A 22,427-nucleotide genomic window follows, 5' to 3' on the forward strand; every position below is an offset into this window, starting at 1 on the left:
AAGAAAATCACAAGTAGTTTAATAAAATGGTTATTTTTGGTTGTAACACCGTTATCCCACCACTCTTCCATACTCATCAATCACTGCTCATGAGTGGAGCCTCCTGGTTATCTTGACCAGGCAGCACATTATCACATCCCCAGTATTTTAGTTGAGGGCTTCATCTCTGACACAGCACTTGACTGCTTACAGAGAAAGAATAAGTTTCTTTTTTAACATTCTTCTGGTAGTGACTTCTAATACAGATCAGGCTTGCCACTCAATTTCATAAAACTCCTCAGTTAGCTATTAAAATTCAACATTAGATCACAAAATACTAAGCAAAAATCAAAATACTCGCTCGATGTGTTCAAAGAACAAAAGATATGTACCAAAAAGTAATGAACTCAAAGGACATAAGGTAAGGTTGCCCATGGTTAATCAATTACCTACTATGTCATGAAGACATATGGAAGAGTGGTCATATAGCTTCACCATTCAAGACCTCAGCACAAAAAGGATGTAAGTGATCAGCTTCAAGACCCGATTACTTTACCCCCAGGGAAAGAGCCCCCAGTACTCACTGGATAGGAGATTGGGTGAACTCCAGAATCAGTCAGAACACTGTGGAGAAGAAAAATCTTGTCCCTGCTGTGAATTAAATCATCCAGCCCATGGCCCATCACTACACCAACTGAGCTATCCCAATTCCTCAAAGGACACAAATTGATAAATTAGCAAAATAGTTATGATGGAAGTGATGTGGTCTTGCTCTTGCTTCTGTTTCTTTGATTTTTCTACACAAAGTATCCTGTAATACTATTTTGAAAACACTAAAAAATCATTTGAATGCTCTTTCTCATTTCCAGGAACTGACTTTTCATCCAACTCTTATTTCGAAGTGTTAGTTAACTCTTTCTCGCAGTCTCAACAAGTTTGTCAATTGATTTAGAAGTGGAAAGTTAATCTTTCTAAACACAGAATGGTCAAAGAATGTTCATGGACTGAATCAATGCATTATGAAAACATTTTGCAGTTTTTACCTACAGTTGCTGCTATCCACCTGTGAAGGCCAACGTGGTGCAGGCATTACACTCAGGCTAAGTGTCTCATACCCTGCTGTGGCACTCCGAAGATTTGAACTGCATGTTGAATCACTGGAGAAGGCCATAAAGACATTACCAGTCCCTGACTCTTCCCTGTACAACTGAAGAATTATGAGACATAAAAAATACTGGATATTATTCAGCTGTATTTAACAGGACACTGAAGGCTAAATATACCATAATAATGTTCATACCAGCATGTTATCAATACAGTGCAGTCACATTTTATCCAAGGATGTGTTCCTGGAAACCTTGCATAATTCAAACACATTTTCTTATAGGAATAATAATAACAGAATTTGCATTATTTCAAATTTGCGCATAAAGTGAGACTTTAATAATACAGGGTGGGGCACAGGAACTTCCTTTATGTGAAGACGCATTGTGAAGGGAGGGGAGGTTGCAGAAAAGTGGGGATAGGCTTGGCGAACGCAGCAGTCACGGAAGTTTCTGCCTAATACCCCTCAGTAGGAAACATGAGGTGGATGAGTGAGCAGTGTGCGTTTGCTGTTGAAGCCTATTTTTCAAACAACCATTCCTATGTGGCAGTGCAGCGTGCGTTCCATACTCACTTTGGAATTAAGCCCAGAGGTCCGGTTCCCGACCGGAAATCAATTGTCTTGTGGGTAGAGAACTTTAGGACAACTGGAAGTGTGGTGAAAACATCATCAGGACAACAACGGACCATTATGATGCCAGAAAATGTGGAGGAAGTTCGACAGTTGATTTTGAGATCTCCAAGATGCTCCGCTCACAAACATGCAGTCGCCCTAGACATATCCCATCGTTCAATGTGCCGAATTCTTCACGAACATCTTCATTTCCATCCCTATAAGATGGTTGTTGTGCAAGAATTGTTACCACATGATTTCCAGAACCGAGTAACGGCGTGTGAAACATTATTGGAAACTTTACCCCCTGACGCACTTGTTTTCTTTAGTGATGAGGCACATTTTCACATATCCGGATATGTCAACAAGCAGAATATGTGCTATTGGAGTGGTAACAATCCCAGAGAGCTCCATGAGAGGCCACTTCACAGTGATAAGGTTACAGTATGGTGTGCACTGTTGAGAGTTGGAGTTACTGGCCCCTATTTTTTTGAAGAAGACAATCATGCAGTTACTATCAATTCACAGCGGTTTGTGGACATGATTAAAAACTTTTTCGAACCAGCTCTTGAAAAAATGCATCTAGGAAATGTCTGGTTCCAACAGGATGGTGCCATGGCCCACACAGCCCGAGCTTCGATGACAGTTTTGAGGGCAAAATTCCCCGGACGGCTCATCTCGCTTCGAGGTGACATCCTGTGGGCAGCGCACTCACCTTATCTAACGCCCTGTGGTTCTTTTTATGGGGATACCTCAAGGCAGAGGTTTTTAAACATAGCCCCACAAACCTGCTTCAGCTGAAGAATGTTATTCGGCAGGAAGTAGCCAAAATTCCGGTGCACATGTTGGAACGTGCAGAGGGGAACTTCAGAAAACGGTTGCATCAGTGCATAGAGAATGGTGGCCACCACCTTCAAGATATTTTGTTTAAAACTACATGATTTAAAACTTTAAAGTATGTTCTTTCATTAGGTAAACATAAATTTTGTCTATCAGCAATACTTTTTATTTGATTCGCCTTCAAAAAAAAGAAAGTTTCTGCGCCCCATCCTGTATTTATTATATCACATCATTTCAAATTTGTACAAAATGTGACCATGCTGTATTTCCTTTATTCCTCTGGTATATCATATTGGCACATTGCTGGCTTTAATTCTCTCTTCAAGTATGAAGAAATCATGAACATGTTTGTGCATGCCTCATTTGTTAAACAAAGGAACAATATGAGTTTTGAACTGTGTGATAGCAAGGCAAATCACTGTTAAGGTATTTTCAGCATATGCAAAACAAAACAGCTACTGTTAATTGACTTGTGGCTATGTATTTGAAATAACAATAATAATAAACATAATAAATATACGTACAAATTGTTTCAGCTAAAGTGGCCATCTTCAAGCTTAAAATGTACCAACTTCTGGGATGTGATGCCATGTTGTCTGGTAGCCTACACTGCATCATATACCAGGAGATAGATGCCACTGTGAGAACGCCGAATTTCATATTTTCAGGCTCAGTTTATATACACTGAAATTTAATAGGGAGACTAAAAGTGCCTATTTCTTAATGTTGCCAAAATATGGATATTTCTTGACTCCGGCACTAGTTGGAGGTGAGTAGTCAGTTTCATGCCAGTAGCCAGTCGCTATACTGTCTGCATTATCCTGGCTCACTTTAAGGTACATAACAAAAGAAGTGTTTTCCCTCCTTTCTTCATCAGTTCTAATAAATAAAAAAGCATCTAACATACACCCACACTACAGTACATTTTATAGAGCAATGTTTTGACATGTTGGTGCCTGTTGCTGCTGAAGAGCGTGAGAAAACTACAATCACCCTTACATCAATTTTCAACAGAGAAATTACAAGGGCTATTCGGAAATTAACCTCCAGTGAGAGATTAACGAAACGAGATATGATAAGTAACAAATAATACTGTATATACTTAAGCTACTTCCCAACGTAGACACCGCCGGAATTGAGGCACTTATATCATATTGGGGAATACGTTTTTGTATGCCTCTGACAAGAGTCTACCGGGTGTGAGCTCAGCCACGTTTTGATAACTTCCATCAAGTCCTCATTACTGTTGAAGCACTGCAATCTCAACCAGTGCTTCAGGTAGGTAAACAGGCAGTAGTCCCTTGGAACGAGATCAGGGCTGTAAGGAGGGTGGTCAAACAACTCCCAGTTGAATTGCTCCAGCAGTGCTGGAGTGTGAGCAGCTGTATGCGGACGCGCATTATCGTGGAACACTATACCGTATATCAGTATTCCTCGCCTTTTGTTCTGAATGGCCACATGCACTTTTTTTAGTGTTTCACAATACACTTCTGACGTTACTGTGGTCCCTTGTTACATGAATTCCACCATCGGCACCTTTTTCCCGTCCCAGAAAACAGTTGCCATGAGCTATCTGGCAGACAAGATTTTCTCGAACTTTTTCGGATTATTTGGTGAATGTGTGTGCATCCATTTCTCTGACTGCTCTTTGGTTCCAACATTTATAAATGACACCCAGGCTTCATCACCTGTTACTCGTACGATATGATTGAGAAATTCATTGCCATCTTTGTGGCATCCCTCTAACAAAGCCAAAGCCGTATCCATTCTCAGCCTTTTGTGCGCACTCGTGAGCATTTTTGGAACACATACTGCACAAAACTTATGTAGCTTAGCTTAAACTGCGATAATCTCGTGGAAAACAGTGTGTGAAAATTGTGGAAATTCACATGAAAGTTCTGAAATTGTAAAGTGCCGTCTTTCACTTTAAATAATATCACAGATGGCCGACCACTTTGCTCTTCATAGCGAACATTTTTTGCCCATCTTTGAACATTCTACACCATTGTCTTACAGTTCCTTCACTCGTTACAATTTGGCCGTTAACCACGCATAATTCACAATGTATTTCTGTACCACTCGTGTTTTTAGTGTAATGAAAGCAGATAATAGCGTGAATTTTGCAGTTGGTGGGATTATCAATCACAGGACACGTCATAACTCACTCTGTAGAGACAAGAACAAACACCAGTTGACCAGTTATGTGATAGTCAGGGACCGGATTTTAATGCAAGTGCATATTTCTTTCTTGCAACCAGAAAGTATGCTCGTTTGGATATATGTATGAATTACTTCATTTCTTAAAATTTGAACATGGTTTGATGGTGCATATAAATCCATATTTTGCCTGTTTTATGAATAAGCATAAAATTCTCTAAGATCTATATTTATATTGCATATTTCCTTTTTAAAATGTTTATCATATATATTTTTTAAGTTTGTGTTCAAATTTTCAATCTTGGTCGTGTGTATAAACAATTTTTCTTTTCCGTATAAGATTATGTTGCATGTGACTCAACATTTCGTCATGTTTCATGTTTCTGATGCAATACCCAGGACGGGACTTCCCCGATCCCTCCACTCTAACTTGCCTCATCCGCGTACCATCAAAGTGGCCGCGAAGAGATTAGTCAGAAGCGTTCACATATAGCCGCTATCAACGTAATACTACTCAACCGATAAGGGACTTCATTTATTAATTTCCTAAGTCTCCATGAGGTTCGTAACGCTTCTTCATTTGAAGCTGGGGACCATTCACATTAGTAGTGACTTATCTGTAGTTAAGTTTGTTTAGCTTTCTGTAGTCATGCCGAAAGTGAAAGTAAGTCAGAAAACTAAATTACAGCTGTATCAACGGGAGTTCGAAGGAGAGATGATAAGTACGAATAACGAAATTCTTTACTGCCCAGCGTGTGAGGAAACGGTTGTGAAAAACGCTTTCAACTGCTTCAGCATTTGAACACTAATATGCACAAAGGGAATATTAAAATTAAATTAACGAAAAGTGCTCCTGTTCAAAAATTGCTTTGTGAATTTTCTAATAATAGTTTTTCATAGTTTTCCTTTAATTTATGCGAAGCCTTTTTAGCGGCAGATATTCCGCTGTGGAAACTAACCAATCCTACTCTGAGAAACTTCATAGAGAAGTATACACAGTGCAAAGTGCCGGATGAATCTACTGTGCGCAAAAATTACCTGTAGCAGTGTTACGATTTTACAATTGAAAGCAATAGAGATAAGATTCAATATAATTTTGTGTGGGTATCAATCGACGAAACACAAGTTTGTGAGGGATGGTTTATTGCAAATTGTATAGTTGGATCCCTTAATAAGAATGAACAATCTACCCCATATCTTCTTGCGGTAGAGCAATTTGAAACCACAAATAGCTCCGCAGTTTCCGGATTTTTTATCAGTTCCATGAATTTACTATGGCTGAATGGCATTCAGTATGAGCGCGTATTGCTCTTTGTGACTGATGCCACAAGTTATATGATGAAAGCCGGTACTGCTCTTAAAGTTATATTTCAAAAATAACATATTTGACTTGACTTGCCCATTGGTTGCACCGTGTTGCAGAAACAATTCGTGCAAATTTTCCGCTTGCTGACAAGTTGATTTCTTCTGTGAAGAAGGTATTTGTTAAAGCGCCACACAGAAAAGAAGCCTTTAAAGCAGTAGCACGGAGCGTCCCACTTCCGCCAGAACCAATTTTAACGCGTTGGGGCACGTGGCCGTGTGCAGCGAGTTATTATACCGAACATTTAGAAACAGGAATGTCGTGATTACATTTGATCCCAAAAGTGCAGGATCAATTCAAATTGCCCAAGATGTACTAAAAACGCAGAACTAGAAACTAATCTTTCCTATATATCTGCTCACTTCTCTCATCTTCCATCCGCCATTTACTCATTGGAGGCAAGCAATAGCAATACTACTTTGTATCAGTCGTTAAGTGTTTTCAAAACCACTGTTTCCAAATTGTATTCGGTTCCTGGAAGAGTTGGTGAAGTAGTAAAGGAAAAAGTACACAGCATTCTTTCAAAAAATCCAGGATACGAACAAATTTGTGAAACTGAAGAAATTTTAGCCGGTAAACTTACTGAACTGCCAAGTAAAAAATCACTAACAGTGGAGCAAATAGCGGCTTTTGTACATGCGCCCCTAAGTTTCTGTGAGGTGGAAAGAAGTTTTTCCCGCTATAAGGACATCTTACGAGCCAATAGGAGGCGACTAACCATGGAAAACCTAGAATATTTAGTAACTGTGAACTGCAACAGAAGAGAAGTTGAAAGTTCGGAGAGCTAAATATGAGTACCACTGGTTTTTTAATTTTTTAATGGAATATATTGGTTTTGTTGCATGATTTGTATTTATGTTTCGCTTTTTATTGCAAGCGAATCATTCAGTGATTACATAAAATGAACTTAAATATTGATTTGTTGGTCTTAAAATAATGTAAAATCAATTTTAATATTTGGTATAAATTTTTATGTGCATATTTTAGTGCATATTTCGGAAGTTTTTCATGCATAAATATTTAAGGGATTATTAGGGCATACAAATCCGGTCCCTAGTCATAGTTTACAAGGCTATAAATCATGTGACGCTACCTCGAATGCGCGAGCTCCCATCCGTTCCTACATTAGTTGCCTAAAATAATCGGAAGTTACTTTCCAAGTATTCCTCGTATAAAATGTAGGGGCAGCTCGCCGACTCTGGGCAGTGCCTCATTCAAGATTAAAACTACTCGTATAACTGTAATTTGGGTATGTTTTCAAGTATATGCACACATACAAATGCGAGAATACAATACTCTGACATGACGGCTGAAAGTCGGAATAGTGGAAGAGGAAAAGACATCCACTGCTAGGCTAAAACATCCTAAAAAGCCGACCGTTGCTAGAAAATGGCTCTGTAAATACGTTTCCATGGAAACAGAATCACGTGACAGCCGAAACGGAGAACAAAATCGCTACAATTATGTCACGTGTTTAGTAATCAGACATGAAGTTTACATTGCTAACTGGATTTATTGGACTCTTACAAACCGTAAGTACAATTAATTATAGCGCTATGGCTAATTCACTTTTACAGTTCACTGTAGCACCCACTAAGTCTTCTCAGTCTCCTTTGTCTTCTGTCGGTCAGTCGGTTAAATCCTGCTGACCTTCGCCAGCACAGTCATTCGTGGCTTCAGTCTCCTCGAGATTCATGACCAACTTTTTTGTTCTCTCCTATGTCTTTTTCTCTGGTTCTACTATTCCCGCTTTCATCAGACATGTCGCAATATTGTTTATGCATTATGGCTACCGTAAGATTCACAAAGAGACGTGTAGGTACAAAGAGAATACAATTGATGGTGAACGCACTTACACTCGTACAATGGACGAGTACTCGTACATGTGGCGTACTCTCTTGGGCGACATGACGCCCTCGATCGGATCCTAATGATAGAGCATTGCTTTGTCCTCCCAAAGTCTTTATGAAATATATTACCGGCGTTGTTACTTTGGAAACTAAACATGATATCCCTCCATTGCATTTAGCATGCAACATGTATGGTGGAAAAGAATTGATGTTTCCTGCTTCATTCCTTCCGGAAAAATAATGACTGTAAACTGCTAGGTAATTAGGTACCAGGAAACTGCGACTCTGTTATGTCAGCATTAGTAAAATCTCGCAAGATTCTGTAAAGAAACAAATGCCACGAATTTTACTCAGAAAACTAATTTCTTCCATCCATCTCTTTCGACAATAATATTTGGATCAAAGGAATGTGAACCATCTGGAAATCTAAGATTTGGCAAAATCAGGAAAATTTTCATTTCTGCACCCATCATGGCGGTGGAGTGATTCATATACGTATATAAATAATACATATATTTACTCTTACGAAATATGCCCAAATATCGGTACAAATGTGTATTTTTAGATAACGGTCTACTGACATGTAATGCGACGCAGTTTGGTAGATATGTAGAGGAGACAGGAGCACTAGTGCACAGAAGGCACGTCAACGGCACTGTAATCTATCAGAAGCTTCCAGAAATTAGTGTTAGCTGTCAGCTGGGCCTCTAAGGAACAGCGCTCCCCTTATGCCTAGTTTTGTGTTTTTGCGGCTTGTGCTGTAAACAAAAACCGAAAGAAAATACCCGGGAAAACAAAAGGCATTAAGTATTATAAAAGTACTTAGATGTAGTGTGTTCTCTTGATGTCTAATTCCTTCTTAGTTTGCATGTTTTCAGTTTGTTGTATACATATTTCGAGGCCGGATTAAGTTCATGGATTCACGCGGGATAATTCAGTCCTGCACATACTGCGGTAAATTTCAGGTGCAAATTTGTGCACAAAGGGCATTAAGTGCGACGTCTGTGAACACTTTTGATGTTAAATTAGAGGCAGAACTATTCATTTATTGCATCACATATTCTCTTGTTCTTTGTTTTTTTTAACATACGTGTATATTCCCTCCTACTCATTAGTAAATTGAAATTACTGCTACATGCTTTGGTTTCAGTGCCTTCTAAATTATTATTTCTATGTTTCAGGCTGTGTATTTTCGATATCTGTAATCTGTTTCAGCCAAAATATTTTTGCGTTCCACTGACCCACAAAGGTGGGTAATGGTACGATCTGAAATTTTCTTGTTTTTAACTGATAACTTTTTTTTTGTGGATGTGGCTTTGTTGCTTATACACGTACATGATAACAATTAAATTTCCTTAGTGGAAAAATGTTGCAAAATTGGGAAAACTCAATGAGTAACATTGTGTAGCAGCTCAGATTTAGGTGTGTATAGTTCCTCCTCTCTCCCCTACAAACGTTCTTCGGAAAACAAAGGAAGCTATATGGCGTCACATATCAGAAAACCATGCTCTTAAAACTCACTGACCTACGAACCTCAGCTCTTTTTTTTTTTTATTGCTAGTGGGGTGGGACTAAGTCCCTTGTACTGCGGCCACTTCTGGCTTATTGTACCAGCCCCAGATGATAGGTGAGGGTGATTGTGGAGCAGTTGGTGGAATGGAGATTGGCAGGGAAAACCGAAGTACTCGGAGAAAACCTGCCCCAGCGCCAATTTGTCCACCAGAAATTCCACTTGACCAGACCCTGGATCGAACCCGGGCCGCCGCGGTGGGTAGCCAGCGAAAACCGTTTGAGCTATGACGCGGCCCTCAGGTCTCATATCTACCTACTCTCACGCCCTATATAGAAAACACACAGTGTGTCGTGTTGTGTGTGCGTGTTTCTCTGGGTTGTTAGGATCGTTAACGGTGAAGGCATTGCCTGAAATTCATCATCCACATTCACATGAAACTGACTAGGTAACACATTAAGATACAATCTGTGTTTAAGGCTCTGAACTTCCGTAACGACACTTCTATGTTATTGTTCTTACGCTACACTGGCATGCCAGAAAACCAAGACCTGTGTTTTATTTCCGCTACGTCTCAATGCAAATCACCGCCTACAAATGGGCGTACTCAGCAATGTATAATACAAGGTTGTTGAAGTTTATCTGGCTTCATGTCCATGACGTCACATCCCGTTTTGCTGGAGATGTAAGGTATTTACGGCTCATTGTTCTGTGACCTTTTCCGGGCCAGCGGCCGGAACAACGGGTTTATAGGCTCACGCATCAGCGTGGGCAATTCCTTCGAAGCGGTCGGCGCCATCCGAAATCGTAACTCAGCCGCTCATAATGTGAATATGAAATGGATGACAATATTATAATGTGGGTTCGAGAACTCGTTGCTGGGAGCGATATTTACTGTATCTTAAGGAACTATAAATATCTTTGTTAAAAGAAAAACAATCTGTAACGAAGCGGACTCGCTTCAACCCCTATTTCCGGTTCTGATCAGAATAGAAACTAAGGCAGGCCAATCATATGACAATACCGAAAGTTAACATTTAATGCAGAAGCTACGCTAACCAGTATATGGATTGAACAAAAAAACACTTCTTTGCTTCCGGTTCTCACCCGCATATTATCAGCAAAGATTTGACGCCCGCTAGCACTCACGAACGCGTTCCTTCAAATTGTTTGCTACTCATAGAATTTGGGAAACTTCCAAGGAGAGTTCAATGCTCTTGGGGACATTAGTTCTCAATAGCTGACTTGACTCAGTGCAGTTAACATCCATTCATTAAGTGTCGCTACAAAAATACCGGTATTCTAAGTAACTGTGTTTACCTTGTGTCATTACAATTCCGAATTACAGGAAATTCAGAATGCCAGCAAAGAAAAGGGAACTACAGCATCTATCGAGTGGCTCCAGTCTCCAGTACAGTATTTAGGGAGGCTGTTGGGGAGACCAACTGGGGCGGAATTTCAAAATGAGGTCTTCTCAGATTCGCCACCGTTAGGGAACTGCGACGCTTTTACACTGATGTATCTTTGCATTACTGTGATTGTCGATTTTAAAAAAATTGAAGCATCTGTTCTCAACATAATATGTCAAGTTGCAATTAAAGAAAAAAGCAGATTCTATCCTTTGTAACAGTTTTCAATTGTCACTTCAGAACACCTCTTTGTTGTTGTTGTTATTATCATTATTATTATTATTATTATTGGGGCACGAGGTAGCGTAGTTGGTCGAGGCAATATGCGACAAGCCGGAAGCTTGTGGCTTCGATTCCCGTTGAGGTCATTGGATTTTTTTTTTCAATTTACCTAATCCTTCCAGCCGCACTATGGGCCTAGGGTCGACTCAGCCTCTCACAGAAATGAGTACCAGGAATCTTCCTGAGGGGTAAAGGGCGACGGAGCTGCCGATCGTACCGCCATCTGTGAATCAATTGTCTATAAAATGTGGGAGCCTCGACATCTCACAACCCTATGGGCCTTCACGGCCTGTTACAGGGAACAGCTTTACCTTTATTATTATTATTATTATTATTATTATTGTGTCATTCTGTTCGTGTAATGCGGACTTGAACACCACCGAATGCACATCATAACAGATGTCTAACCTCCTGAACCCACAACTCAAAGATGTTGTACTCGGCCCCAGACGAAACGAGTTGTCTAGTCAGATCCTAATGTCTGCAGTAGTCATTCGTGGTTCCTTCAAACATCTCAAATTATTCTTTGGGGGGGGGGGGTTAAGGTCAGGACCTTCACGCCCTATGCAGTTGTCCGGGAAGTTGTTGCGCACACGACGCGCAAAATGGGTAGGGGCACGGGCACATATAGGGGCATATCCTCCAACAAAAGTGGAGCGTTTCTTTGAGGAAATAGCGAAGCGGGCTCCTCCGAGACAGTCCGATTATGTAATAATCTATAATTTTCCAAAGCTTTTATCACAAAATCTTTATTGAATTGCTGAGTGAGGATTCTTTGTTGCCCATACATGCAACTTGTGCAGGCTGTGTACACCACTTCTCGTAAATACAGCCTTGTTAGTCTACAACACACGGAAGAAGTTCTGGGTGTCCAGTGTTGTGTGACACATCGGTAGAATATTAGACGGAGATGTTTGTCCCCTGCTAACAACACCTCTACCGCTGTTCATGGAAGCAATACAACCGATTTTCCCGCAAGTATGCCATACTGCAGTTGTATCAACCTGGGGTAAGCGTAGCCCCTCGGGTACGTGAAGACGTTTTATGGGGTATGTAAAATTAAAATTCGTCCCCAAATTGAGGTGCTGGTGTGCCAGAAACAAGCTCAATCATCTCATTAACAGGTCAGAACAAAATTAATAATTGATAAAATATTTAACCATATAATTTTGCTTTGTTAAATACCTTTGTTTCTTTATTAATTTTACATGGTAGCAAATAATTTGATTCTATTTTTTCCCTATCTGAAACTTGTTCAGTACATTATTTCAGATGTAATTATTGAATTTATTTTAAATGTGCACAGCTTGAATTATGCACCAACAACTTTGGGGGCACAAAGTTGAAGATAAATTATATCTGGGGGGCTACGCGAACAAAAAAGACTGAATACCACTGCCATACTGCACTCTGAGAAACTACGGTAGAAGTCACTGATATGTTGGGATTTTGGACTTTATCCATAGTCCTGGTTTTTAAGATAACAAATAAAAACACGACGTTTCGGAAACTGGATCTGTTTCCGTCCTCAGGTGAAGGAAAACACCTATTCAGTTGGGTCCCTTAGAAAGAGCTAGCCTCAATCACTGTCCAGCTCTTTCTAAGGGACCCAACTGAATAGGTGTTTTCCTTCACCTGAGGACGGAAACAGATCCAGTTTCCGAAACGTCGTGTTTTTATTTGTTATCTTAAAAACCAGGACGATGGATAAAGTCCAAAATCCCAACATATCAGTGTGTTATACACCATCGTCAGAATCCTATAGTAACTACGGTAGAAGTGTAACCTGAAGAGTGCTGTTTGATCGATCATCGTGCACAATATCCAACACATCCTCCCCACGGTGCACACTGAAAACGCGTGCTTGCAGCATAAGTGTCTCTTTCTCTCAGATTACTAATTTTCATCGCAGAAACCTTACAAAACTCCGCATTAGTATATCTAGGCACGTCTATTGCCGCACTGTGTTACCGTCCAATAACCGTTCCTGACTCTGCTTCCACGAACTCTCACCTCGAAGCCTTCGCCAAACGGGCACACCCACACAAAGCGACATCACCGTAAACATGTCGCAACTGCAAAACGGAAGTAAATCTGAAAACAACTTTATTTACGTTTTCAGCTCTAACTGACAACCCCCTCCTTTTAGAACTCTACTGGAGCTCTGATCATCCTGTATGGTCACAACAGGCTTGTTTGATGGATTCATGCAGTATTACGATTTGCATGTATTTTAAATAGCTAGTGATAATACACGTAAGTAGACATACCGTACACCACCCTCATTCGCGCAGTCCCTTACGCTCTCTTATCTCTTTCATGCGAGAAACGCAGTTACAGCAGATAAACTGAGGGGTTGTCCCCATGCTGTAAGGGAAACAGAGATATGAACGGAGCTAGGGCCTCCGTCTGCAACACGAGGACACGCAACGGATTTATTATGGTTCACGGTGAAACTAATAAAATATTCAACTCTACAGGTCATGCATACATAACTTGTCGTAACTAAGAAACTTAAAGAACCTTGGGTAAAATACACATATAATTTCTTTATTACAACCGTCACAACACAACTAACATCAAGATCAGTGCCTAGTTTCGGCTCTGCTACATGTTTCGGCTATTAATAGCCATCATCAGGAAAATACATGATTAACATACACACACCACTGAACCGCAGTACTAGTAAAATTGGATATAATAATATTAATTATATAAAATATGCAAAAATACAATAAATTATATTATATAAAACAGAAGTTATAGTATAAAACATCAGTAGCTAATAACTTACAAAAATTAAGAAACAAAATCAAAAAAGGAATAAAATATACATTCAAAAAGAGCATGTAGAATGGAACACACTAAAGAACATCAAACAAAAATTAATTAATAGTCTCTCAATAATAGGAAAAGCCGATAAAGGCAACACGCTAGTCATTCTAAAAAAAGACGATTATATCAATAAACTTGATAACTTCATTAACAATAATAACTTTACTGAGTTGTCACACGATATTACCAATAAAACATAGAAGAAAACATTGTTAGAACTATTCTAAATAATAATAATTACCCACTAAATACCATACAACTAACACAAAAACCCTCCACAAAAAAAAACTACGCAGAAAAATAAATGGACCACCTTTACCTATTTCGGCCATGAAATCAGATCTATTACTAAACTTTTCAAGAATACTGAAGTTGGTATCTCATATCAGACAAAAAACAATATAAAACATCTGTTGAAAATAAATGATGACAAAAATGATATGTATAATCTTAGTGGGGTTTACCAACTACAATGTTCTGACTGTCCATTAAAATATATAGGACAGACCGGACATATCTTTAAGAAGTCAGATTCAAAGAACACATGAGACATAAAAAATAACGGACAAAGCTCCAGATTTGCTCAACATATATTGGACACCACACATGAATACAGTATGACAGACAAAACATTAGAAGTTCTATATATCGGCAAGAAAGGCCGTACCTTGGACACATATGAAAGATTTCACATTTACGAAATCAGCAAACTAAATTTGCAACTGAATGATAATTTTACAGAAATGTTTAACTCTATATATGATGTAATAACTGATACATAAAAAACATAATATACAGTTATACGCCCTCCCCCTTTCCACCACTTCCGCATACACCTTATCTCTACCTCCCCCTCCCTCCCTTGCATTGACTAAATCTTACATCACCAAATCAGTCGTTGTTTACATTCCCTACAGTATGGACACTTTGTAAGATGAGGCACCGACTAAATGGTAAGTAATACAGGTATACTCTATATCTTCAATACCAAAATCAATTGTTGATTATAACAAAATTTAATACTATTACTTTCATATCATTTTCAGATTAACATTAATTTACTACATCTACATCACGAGCCTCCTATACAATTTTATATACACAAAAAATATAGAATATTCCATTCTGTCCGTGGGAACGCAACAAAATTACTAAACCAACGACTGACTCGATGATGTAAAACATCAATCAAAGAATTTTATTCTTGTTTTATACTATAACTTCTGTTTAAATAACCTAATTTATTGTATTTTTATGTCAAGTTTTTTATATAATTAATAACATTGTATCCAATTTTACTAGTACTGCGGTTCGGTGGTGTATACATGTTAATCATGTATTTGCCTGATGATGGCTATTAACAGCCGAAACTAGGCACTTATCTTGATATCAGTTGTGTTGTGACGGTTGTAATAAAGAGGTGTATACTGTAACACAACAGGATGCATGAAATGAAAATTACACATATAACTGTCTGCTGCATGTAGAAGAAGCAGAATTTCCTTTTTTTGTGTAAGGAACTTTCCTTGTCAATATCCAAATACATAGGGCCTACTAGCTAGAATTTTAAAGAAGGAATAACAGTTAAGTTTAGAAATGAAAGTAATATGTCTATATAGTGTACTTGTATACATGTTGCTCAGAATGGCTCATATTTAAACCGAGAATTACTGTGCTGAAACACACATGTAAGTAGCCACAACTTATTCACTACATTTCAAATGCATACAAAAGTTAGAGTATCAGATAAAGAGAATTGGTTTGCTTTACTTGAAAAACAACCCACAACGTTCAATACACCTAAATGTCAGCGCCAACTGTAGCTCATAGAATGTCGAAATGTTACATGATTTCATGTTCTATGTTTTCCAGCATCTTCAGTGTCATAGAAGCAACTGCAGTTTTGATTCCTGTATGAAGTTCAACGGCCCTACAAACTTTAGGACGGAATACCTGGTCTTTTACATAGCCCCAAAAGAAAAAATCCGGTCGGGTTAGATTGGGGCAGCAAGAGAGCCATGGGATTGGTCCGTCCCGCCCAGTCCGTTTGGAAAAGTTTCATTCAGAGACTTTCCCACTCTACGGCCCTAGTGTGGACAGACACCATCTTGCTGAAAGAAAACTTTTGACTGAAGGCGTTCCATCTGCGGAACTACTCTGAAAAGCCTCACGAACCATCTGAGCTGTGTCAACGTCTACTGAAAGCCTATCTGCACTCTTCTCATGCAGGACACTGCCTGTCTCTCCCAACCATCGCTTGATGGACTGTCTTCTGTGTGCTTGCTCCCCATGTTCCGGACGGTACATTCTTCTGCTCTTGAACTGTCTCTCAGTAAAACACAGACTTTGCATGTTGTTGGTGGGAAACTGCTGTGGTCGCTCTAGCAGCGCCACTATCGGTCGGGCAATCAATTATCAAGTAATTTTTTAACGGTTCTTTCGAACAATGCAATTCATTTCCCTATATCTCTAAAACTTTGTGATTTATGTAAGTCTGAAACGTAGCGTATAATTTATGGCCCCTGTGTATATCGGAGCAGATAGTCTGTCGACCAATGTTCATTGTGTTCAATATTTCCTTGCTGATATAACATCAGAACGGTCGGCAGGGCTGAACACCTGTGCCAACAATTCTTCCCGGTTTTCTGTTTGTGAATGTGGTTGCTTTTAGCTTCCAGATTTGTTTTCCTTCTGCTGGGTTAAAGTGAGACAACATTATTCCTCTGGGGCCTACACTGAAAGTATTCATCATGTAATTGTGAAGTCAGATCAATGCAAAACGTGTTTTATATGAAAATCTGACGTAACTTCGACGATTTTCTAAAAAGTGGCTCCTCATACGAAAACCATGTGCAGGATATAACATACAGATTACTTGGATATCAGCAGCTTGTGTCTCAAACATCTGTCGATACTGTCACATGTTTATGGCTCCATGACTAATAATAATGGCTTCTGGAGAGAGGTAAGAAGTAGGGGCTCATCAGATGACCATCGATAATCCCTGCCCACACATTAAAGGCGAAGCGGTGTTGGTGCTTCGGATATGCTTTGCGTTAGGATTTTACTGAGCAGTTTACTGGCAGTTTCTGGAGTTGAAAAATTCCTTCCTTTGGAAAGGTCCTCCTTCACATTTCAGAGGCCCTAGTGCGTAAACAAAGGGTTTCCGTCCATGGGTGCATTAACAAAGTACGATCTTCTTCATTGGTTGCACCCTGTTGTGTGTTACAGATATATATATATATATATATGAATTATGTCACCGACAAAGCAAAAGCTATACAAAGAAAATAAACCAATCGACCAACTGTCAACTGGAAGGATAGCCCAGGTTATAAATTGACAAAATACATATCCACACAGTTATCACATAAATTAAAACTACCATAACCATCGTCTCCAAACAATCTAGTTCCAAACACTGCACAGTGTAGAACACACAGAACGTATACACGCCCAGACATGGAACACAAACGCCATATTTGTACGACCGTAAGTAACATCATCACTATATTTACGAAACTCCCTATATTCTTATATCATTAACACACATTAATTCATATATTTTTTCACGATTACAGATGTAAAGATACATATCGTGTGAATAGCATACCAATATCCACACACCACAACCCGGGTTAAACATGTCACTGATACATGTTACTAACAGAGTCAAGTTAATATAGCACATTCAAAAACATTAACATACAGATACTCATTTAGTGCAGATAGAAACTTGTCGTTGGGATTCACAACCAGGCTTACTACATAGAAAGTTTCTACAATAAGACCTACAAACAACGTACATGCCTATTTTCTACACTGCAGCAGTGAAACCTTAAATATTTAAGTTGGCATGCAATTCTTAACCTTTCACATTTTTTTAACATTTTAATATACTTTTAATATTTTTATAGCATTTAAACATATTATAATTTGATATATGATATACCCTTACATTTGTCTTTTATCTTATTTATGTATTTGCTACTTTATTATAACATCAACTTGAGGCAAGAGTTTTATGTCAGTACATAACATGACGCGTTGCACCGATAAGGATCCATATCGGTATTTCAGTGACTATACGTACAACTGCCTGATGTGACCGAAACATGTAGCAGTATAAAGATCAAAAGTAAAACTGAATATTTGTTGTGTTGACGGTAACATAATTCCTATATATAAAGTATGATCAGACTGAACCCATCTATCTACCACAGAGCGTTGTAACATTAATTTATTTACAATCTGTACACTCCATTTATGCTGTAACGAACCTTATTCCCTTAATGTATACGATCGACAGATAGGCCAATTGCTGTAGTTATAAATCCTGGTTCGAATTCTGAACGTCCAAGATTCGAATGCAATGTCAGTTGTAAGATTTGAGGCTTTCACGGCGGTGACTATGAAGAAAGCAGTCTTCTGGGATTTGGCACCGTGTATATGTGGTGTTAACCGACGTTTCGGAGGAACGTATCGCCTCCATCTTCAGGGTAGAAGAAAAAGTATAAGAAATCTGCAAGCGACAATTACCGTTCTCACGGTCTTGTCGCTTGCAGATTTCTTATACTTTTTTTTCTACCCTGAAGATGGAGGCGATACGTTCCTCCGAAACGTCGGTTAACACCACATATACACGGTGCCAAATCCCAGAAGACTGCTTTCTTCGCAATGTCAGTTGTCCGAACTGAAGGCTTCCTCAAGACTACTGCTGGCATAAAAGTAAAATTTAAAGTTCCTGTACTCAATTAATTGAGCACTATACGATGGAGATGTAAACGGGAGTGGAGGTATAGCTCCACCATTCTTGGCCTCAGCACTAGATGGAGGTGAGAAATCAACTTCACGCCCTGACCACTTTACTGCAAGGCAAAGAGCGGCCGGTACCCATTGGATAGGAGACTAGGTGGATCCCAGAGCCATTCCTGAAGCTGTGGAGTACAGACAAATATCCGTCCCTCTGAGGGAATCGTTCTCCGGCCGTCCAGCCAGTCGCTATGCCGACAGCCACACCGGCTCTTCTACTTCTGGCATACTGAATCTACTCTGCTGAGTCAGCGGAAATGATGACGTCAGAAGTGTGACATGGTTTCTTTAAAACAGGCTACCGCCGGTATATTATAATTCACAACCAACACTGTCTTCATAAATTTAGTGTCCAAATAATCTCAACACTTTGGGAAGAAGCAGAGAGCAAAGTAACTTCCAAAGCAGTTCAAACGTTTCACGTTTTTTTTTTCGGAAAACGGTATTCACCCCATATAAGATTATGTTACAAAGAGAAATTGGAGGTGTTCGTGCACCGAACGTACTGCGGACTGTCGAACACAATGCGTTTGCCCAGACGACAGCTGAACAAAATGGCCGAATTCCAGAAAACTCAGTAACCTCAATACGAAGGCCCGCCAGACGGTTCCAAATTAACAACCAAGCGAATTTCTACGGCTGGAGCGACACAGAACCGTTTGATGTCGGACAACTGCACAGTCCAGTGGCTACCAAAAATGAAAAATAATACTGCGTTCACAGGAATGAGTTTCGAACTGGTGACGACAGCTGACAACAACTGGAGCTAGGCAGGCAACAATTCCAACCATACGAGAACATTACATGTAGTTTCATGCAGCAGCGCGCATCAGGTAAAAAGAGTCTGACGCTTTTCTGTCAAGTCGGGCCGACCCATAACGCATAAGTTGGCTTCACAAAAACGCTAACTCGGAACTCACGGCATTTTGAAGCATGTAAGCGCTGTGGGAAGTGCGGAAACTTCTGCCACTACTCCAAATAAACGGATGACATGTAAGATTTTAGGTTTTCACGGCGGTGACTTTGAAGACGGCAGCCTTCTGGGATGTGGCGCTGTGTACATATTGTGTTAACCGACGTTTCGGAGGAACGTATCGCCTCCACCTTCAGGGTCTTGCGGGGTTTCTTATTTTTTCTACTACCCTGAATATGGAGGCGATATGTTCCTCCGAAAACGTCGGTTGACACAATATCCACACAACGCTACATCCGAGAAGACTGCTTTCTTCATAAACAGATGACAGTTTTCGTTACGTCTGCTGTCTTATCGGCTACCTTTCTGAAACAATGTCTTGGAACACGAGATCCTATAAAGCCCTTACTCTAGCTGCCATTTTCCCGTTGATAAGATGGACCACTTTACTTACCGCACATCGGTAGGGTGGAAATCGGCTCAGCCCCGGCCGGGTGTCCCGCATTGCGAGATAGTGTTGATCCCCAGGGCCGGCCCACTGCCCTAGGCACTGGAACGTCACGTCTGTAAACATATAACTCTCTTAGACCAACTTCCTTTTTTCTTGGTTTCTTTGGCTGGGGTGAGGCTGAGTCCACTTGCTACGTCGGCCACTTCTGGCCTATTGTACGTACCAGCCCCATATTATGGATGATGATTGTGAAGCAGTCGGTGGAATGACAATTGGCAGGGGAAACCGAAGTACTGGGAGAAAACCTGCCCCAGCGCCACTTTGCCCACCACAAAACCCACATGATCTGACCCGGGCTCGAACCCGGACCGCCGCGGTGGGAAGATGGCGACTAACCGCCTGAGCTATGGCGCGGCCCTAGACCAACTTTACTGAACTTCTTCCCGTCTGCATGTAGATAGCTACTGTTGCTTTATACATGGGCCCAAAAAGTGTAGGCCTATACACACTTCAGTGTAGTAAATATCTGCTTCAATACTTTGTTGGTATATCTACGGTTCAACTCTGAAAATACACCAAGAAGTTATTTAAGCAGATATTTTCTAAGTTCAGGGTGTGTATACATTTTTTGGGCCCCCTCTCAATATTCCAGAGATAGCACATACCTGCGTAAACTTAAGAATGAGAGCGCTACAGAAATCATTTTCCTGTGAATATCTGCCAAGAGATGTTAAATAAAAGTAAACAGATCTCAAGATGTATGTGGAACTATTTCATGAACACTAAGGAATAAAGACTGAACAAAAACAATATTCTGGTTTCATGAAGTTATGGCAATTTCAATATGATTATGACAGAAAAGCTAGAGATACTGAAGACTGAGGGCTCGACTAGAATGTGAGTAGATGAACTGAAATATTTCAGATACGTGTAGTGTTGCAGTAAAATCGACAATAAGAAATTAAGATATAACAACATGGATGGTAATTCCTCCACTGAACCAAATTACGTACAGAAGAAAACAGAAATGGAAGGCCAAAATTACCGTATTTACGCATGTATAGGCCGCAGCACAATTTTCAGACAGAAATTATAGAAAAAATAATTTTCTTGGAATATTATTTCAGGAGTATTACACCCTGTATTACTAATTATGAATATATTTTTTTTTAAATGAAGTGTGATTTCGAATATTTCGAATATAAGCCGCACCCCAGTTTTCCTCTTGAATTTTTGGCAAAAAATGTGCGGCCTATACATGCGTAAATACGGTAATATATATGAGACAAACTCCGTCATAAGTGCAACAATTTAATTGTAGTTCTTTCTTCTTCCCTTCCACCACACAATTGACGCGTGTAGGTTAACAAAGATTTTATACATACATACAATTAGAAAGACTAGTGATTTTAAATTTTAAACTACGGGCAGTGTAGCAGCTACGTAAGAATACACACCTGATGATGGCCATTTAGGGCCGAAACATGTAGTGTGGAGGAAGGGAAGAAGAAAGAACTACAATTAAATTGTTGCACTTAAGACGGAGTTTGTGTCATATATATTGTGTGAGTGTAACAGGATGCTTAAATATAACATTGTAGGCCAAAATTAACATTATATAATCAAGGGACTCAAAAATGTAGAGCATTAATATTCATTTGGCGCCTCGGCGACGAGACTTAAACACGGGGCCGCAGGATGTGGTATGCCACTGGTCGCCTTACACCATTAAAAGTGTTACAAGCCGTCGGAATACCTGAACAGCTGCCCAGGGTGCGGCAGTCTGAACTTTAGCATCCCTCCTTCTGTTTGGCAAACTAGTCACATCTTGGGGGGGGGGGCACAGCACAGAAATACTTCTGCTAAGTGAATGCAAGTACTATTGTGTGTCTATAACACATTTCTGAGGTTCCATCGCCATTAATGGTGTAGACCGTTACGCCATATTCAGCATGTCACCNCACCAGACTATTTTCAACATTCAGTCATAATGAAAATTGGTATATCAGAGTTTTCGTTGAATACACAGGGATTTTCTTCAGTGTGGATGCCTACCCAGGATACGACATACTCACAAGGACGTTTTACATAAACAGTACTATGACTACTGCGTCTTACAGACTTCTTTACCATCACTGTATATATATACACGTATATACGTGTATATACAGGATGTTTCACGACTTTAGGGCATAACTGCAGGAGGTGATTTCCTAGGTGTCTGTGATCAAAAAAGTTCATATAAACATGTGTCCGATTTTGGACGGTTACGGAGTTATGACCGTTTTAAACTCAGAGTAGAAGGTAAC

At 39.7% G+C, this 22,427-nt stretch overlaps 1 protein-coding gene across 1 annotated transcript in view; it reads right to left on the reverse strand.

Annotated features, from left to right (window-relative positions):
- The window catches only part of LOC111861520, a 70,325-nt gene that overhangs the window by 44,593 nt on the left and 3,305 nt on the right, over window positions 1–22,427 (reverse strand). Inside the window, exons 2-3 of the mRNA XM_033750356.1 lie at window positions 20,122–20,231; window positions 1,023–1,186 (exon numbers count right to left, since the gene is read on the reverse strand). Of these exons, the coding sequence (XP_033606247.1) occupies window positions 1,023–1,186; window positions 20,122–20,172 (215 nt within the window). The 5' untranslated portion in view covers window positions 20,173–20,231. The remainder of the gene's footprint in view (window positions 1–1,022; window positions 1,187–20,121; window positions 20,232–22,427) is intronic.

The sequence above is a fragment of the Cryptotermes secundus genome, unplaced genomic scaffold (assembly GCF_002891405.2).
Source record: "Cryptotermes secundus unplaced genomic scaffold, Csec_1.0 scaffold991, whole genome shotgun sequence".
NCBI lineage: Eukaryota > Metazoa > Arthropoda > Insecta > Blattodea > Kalotermitidae > Cryptotermes > Cryptotermes secundus.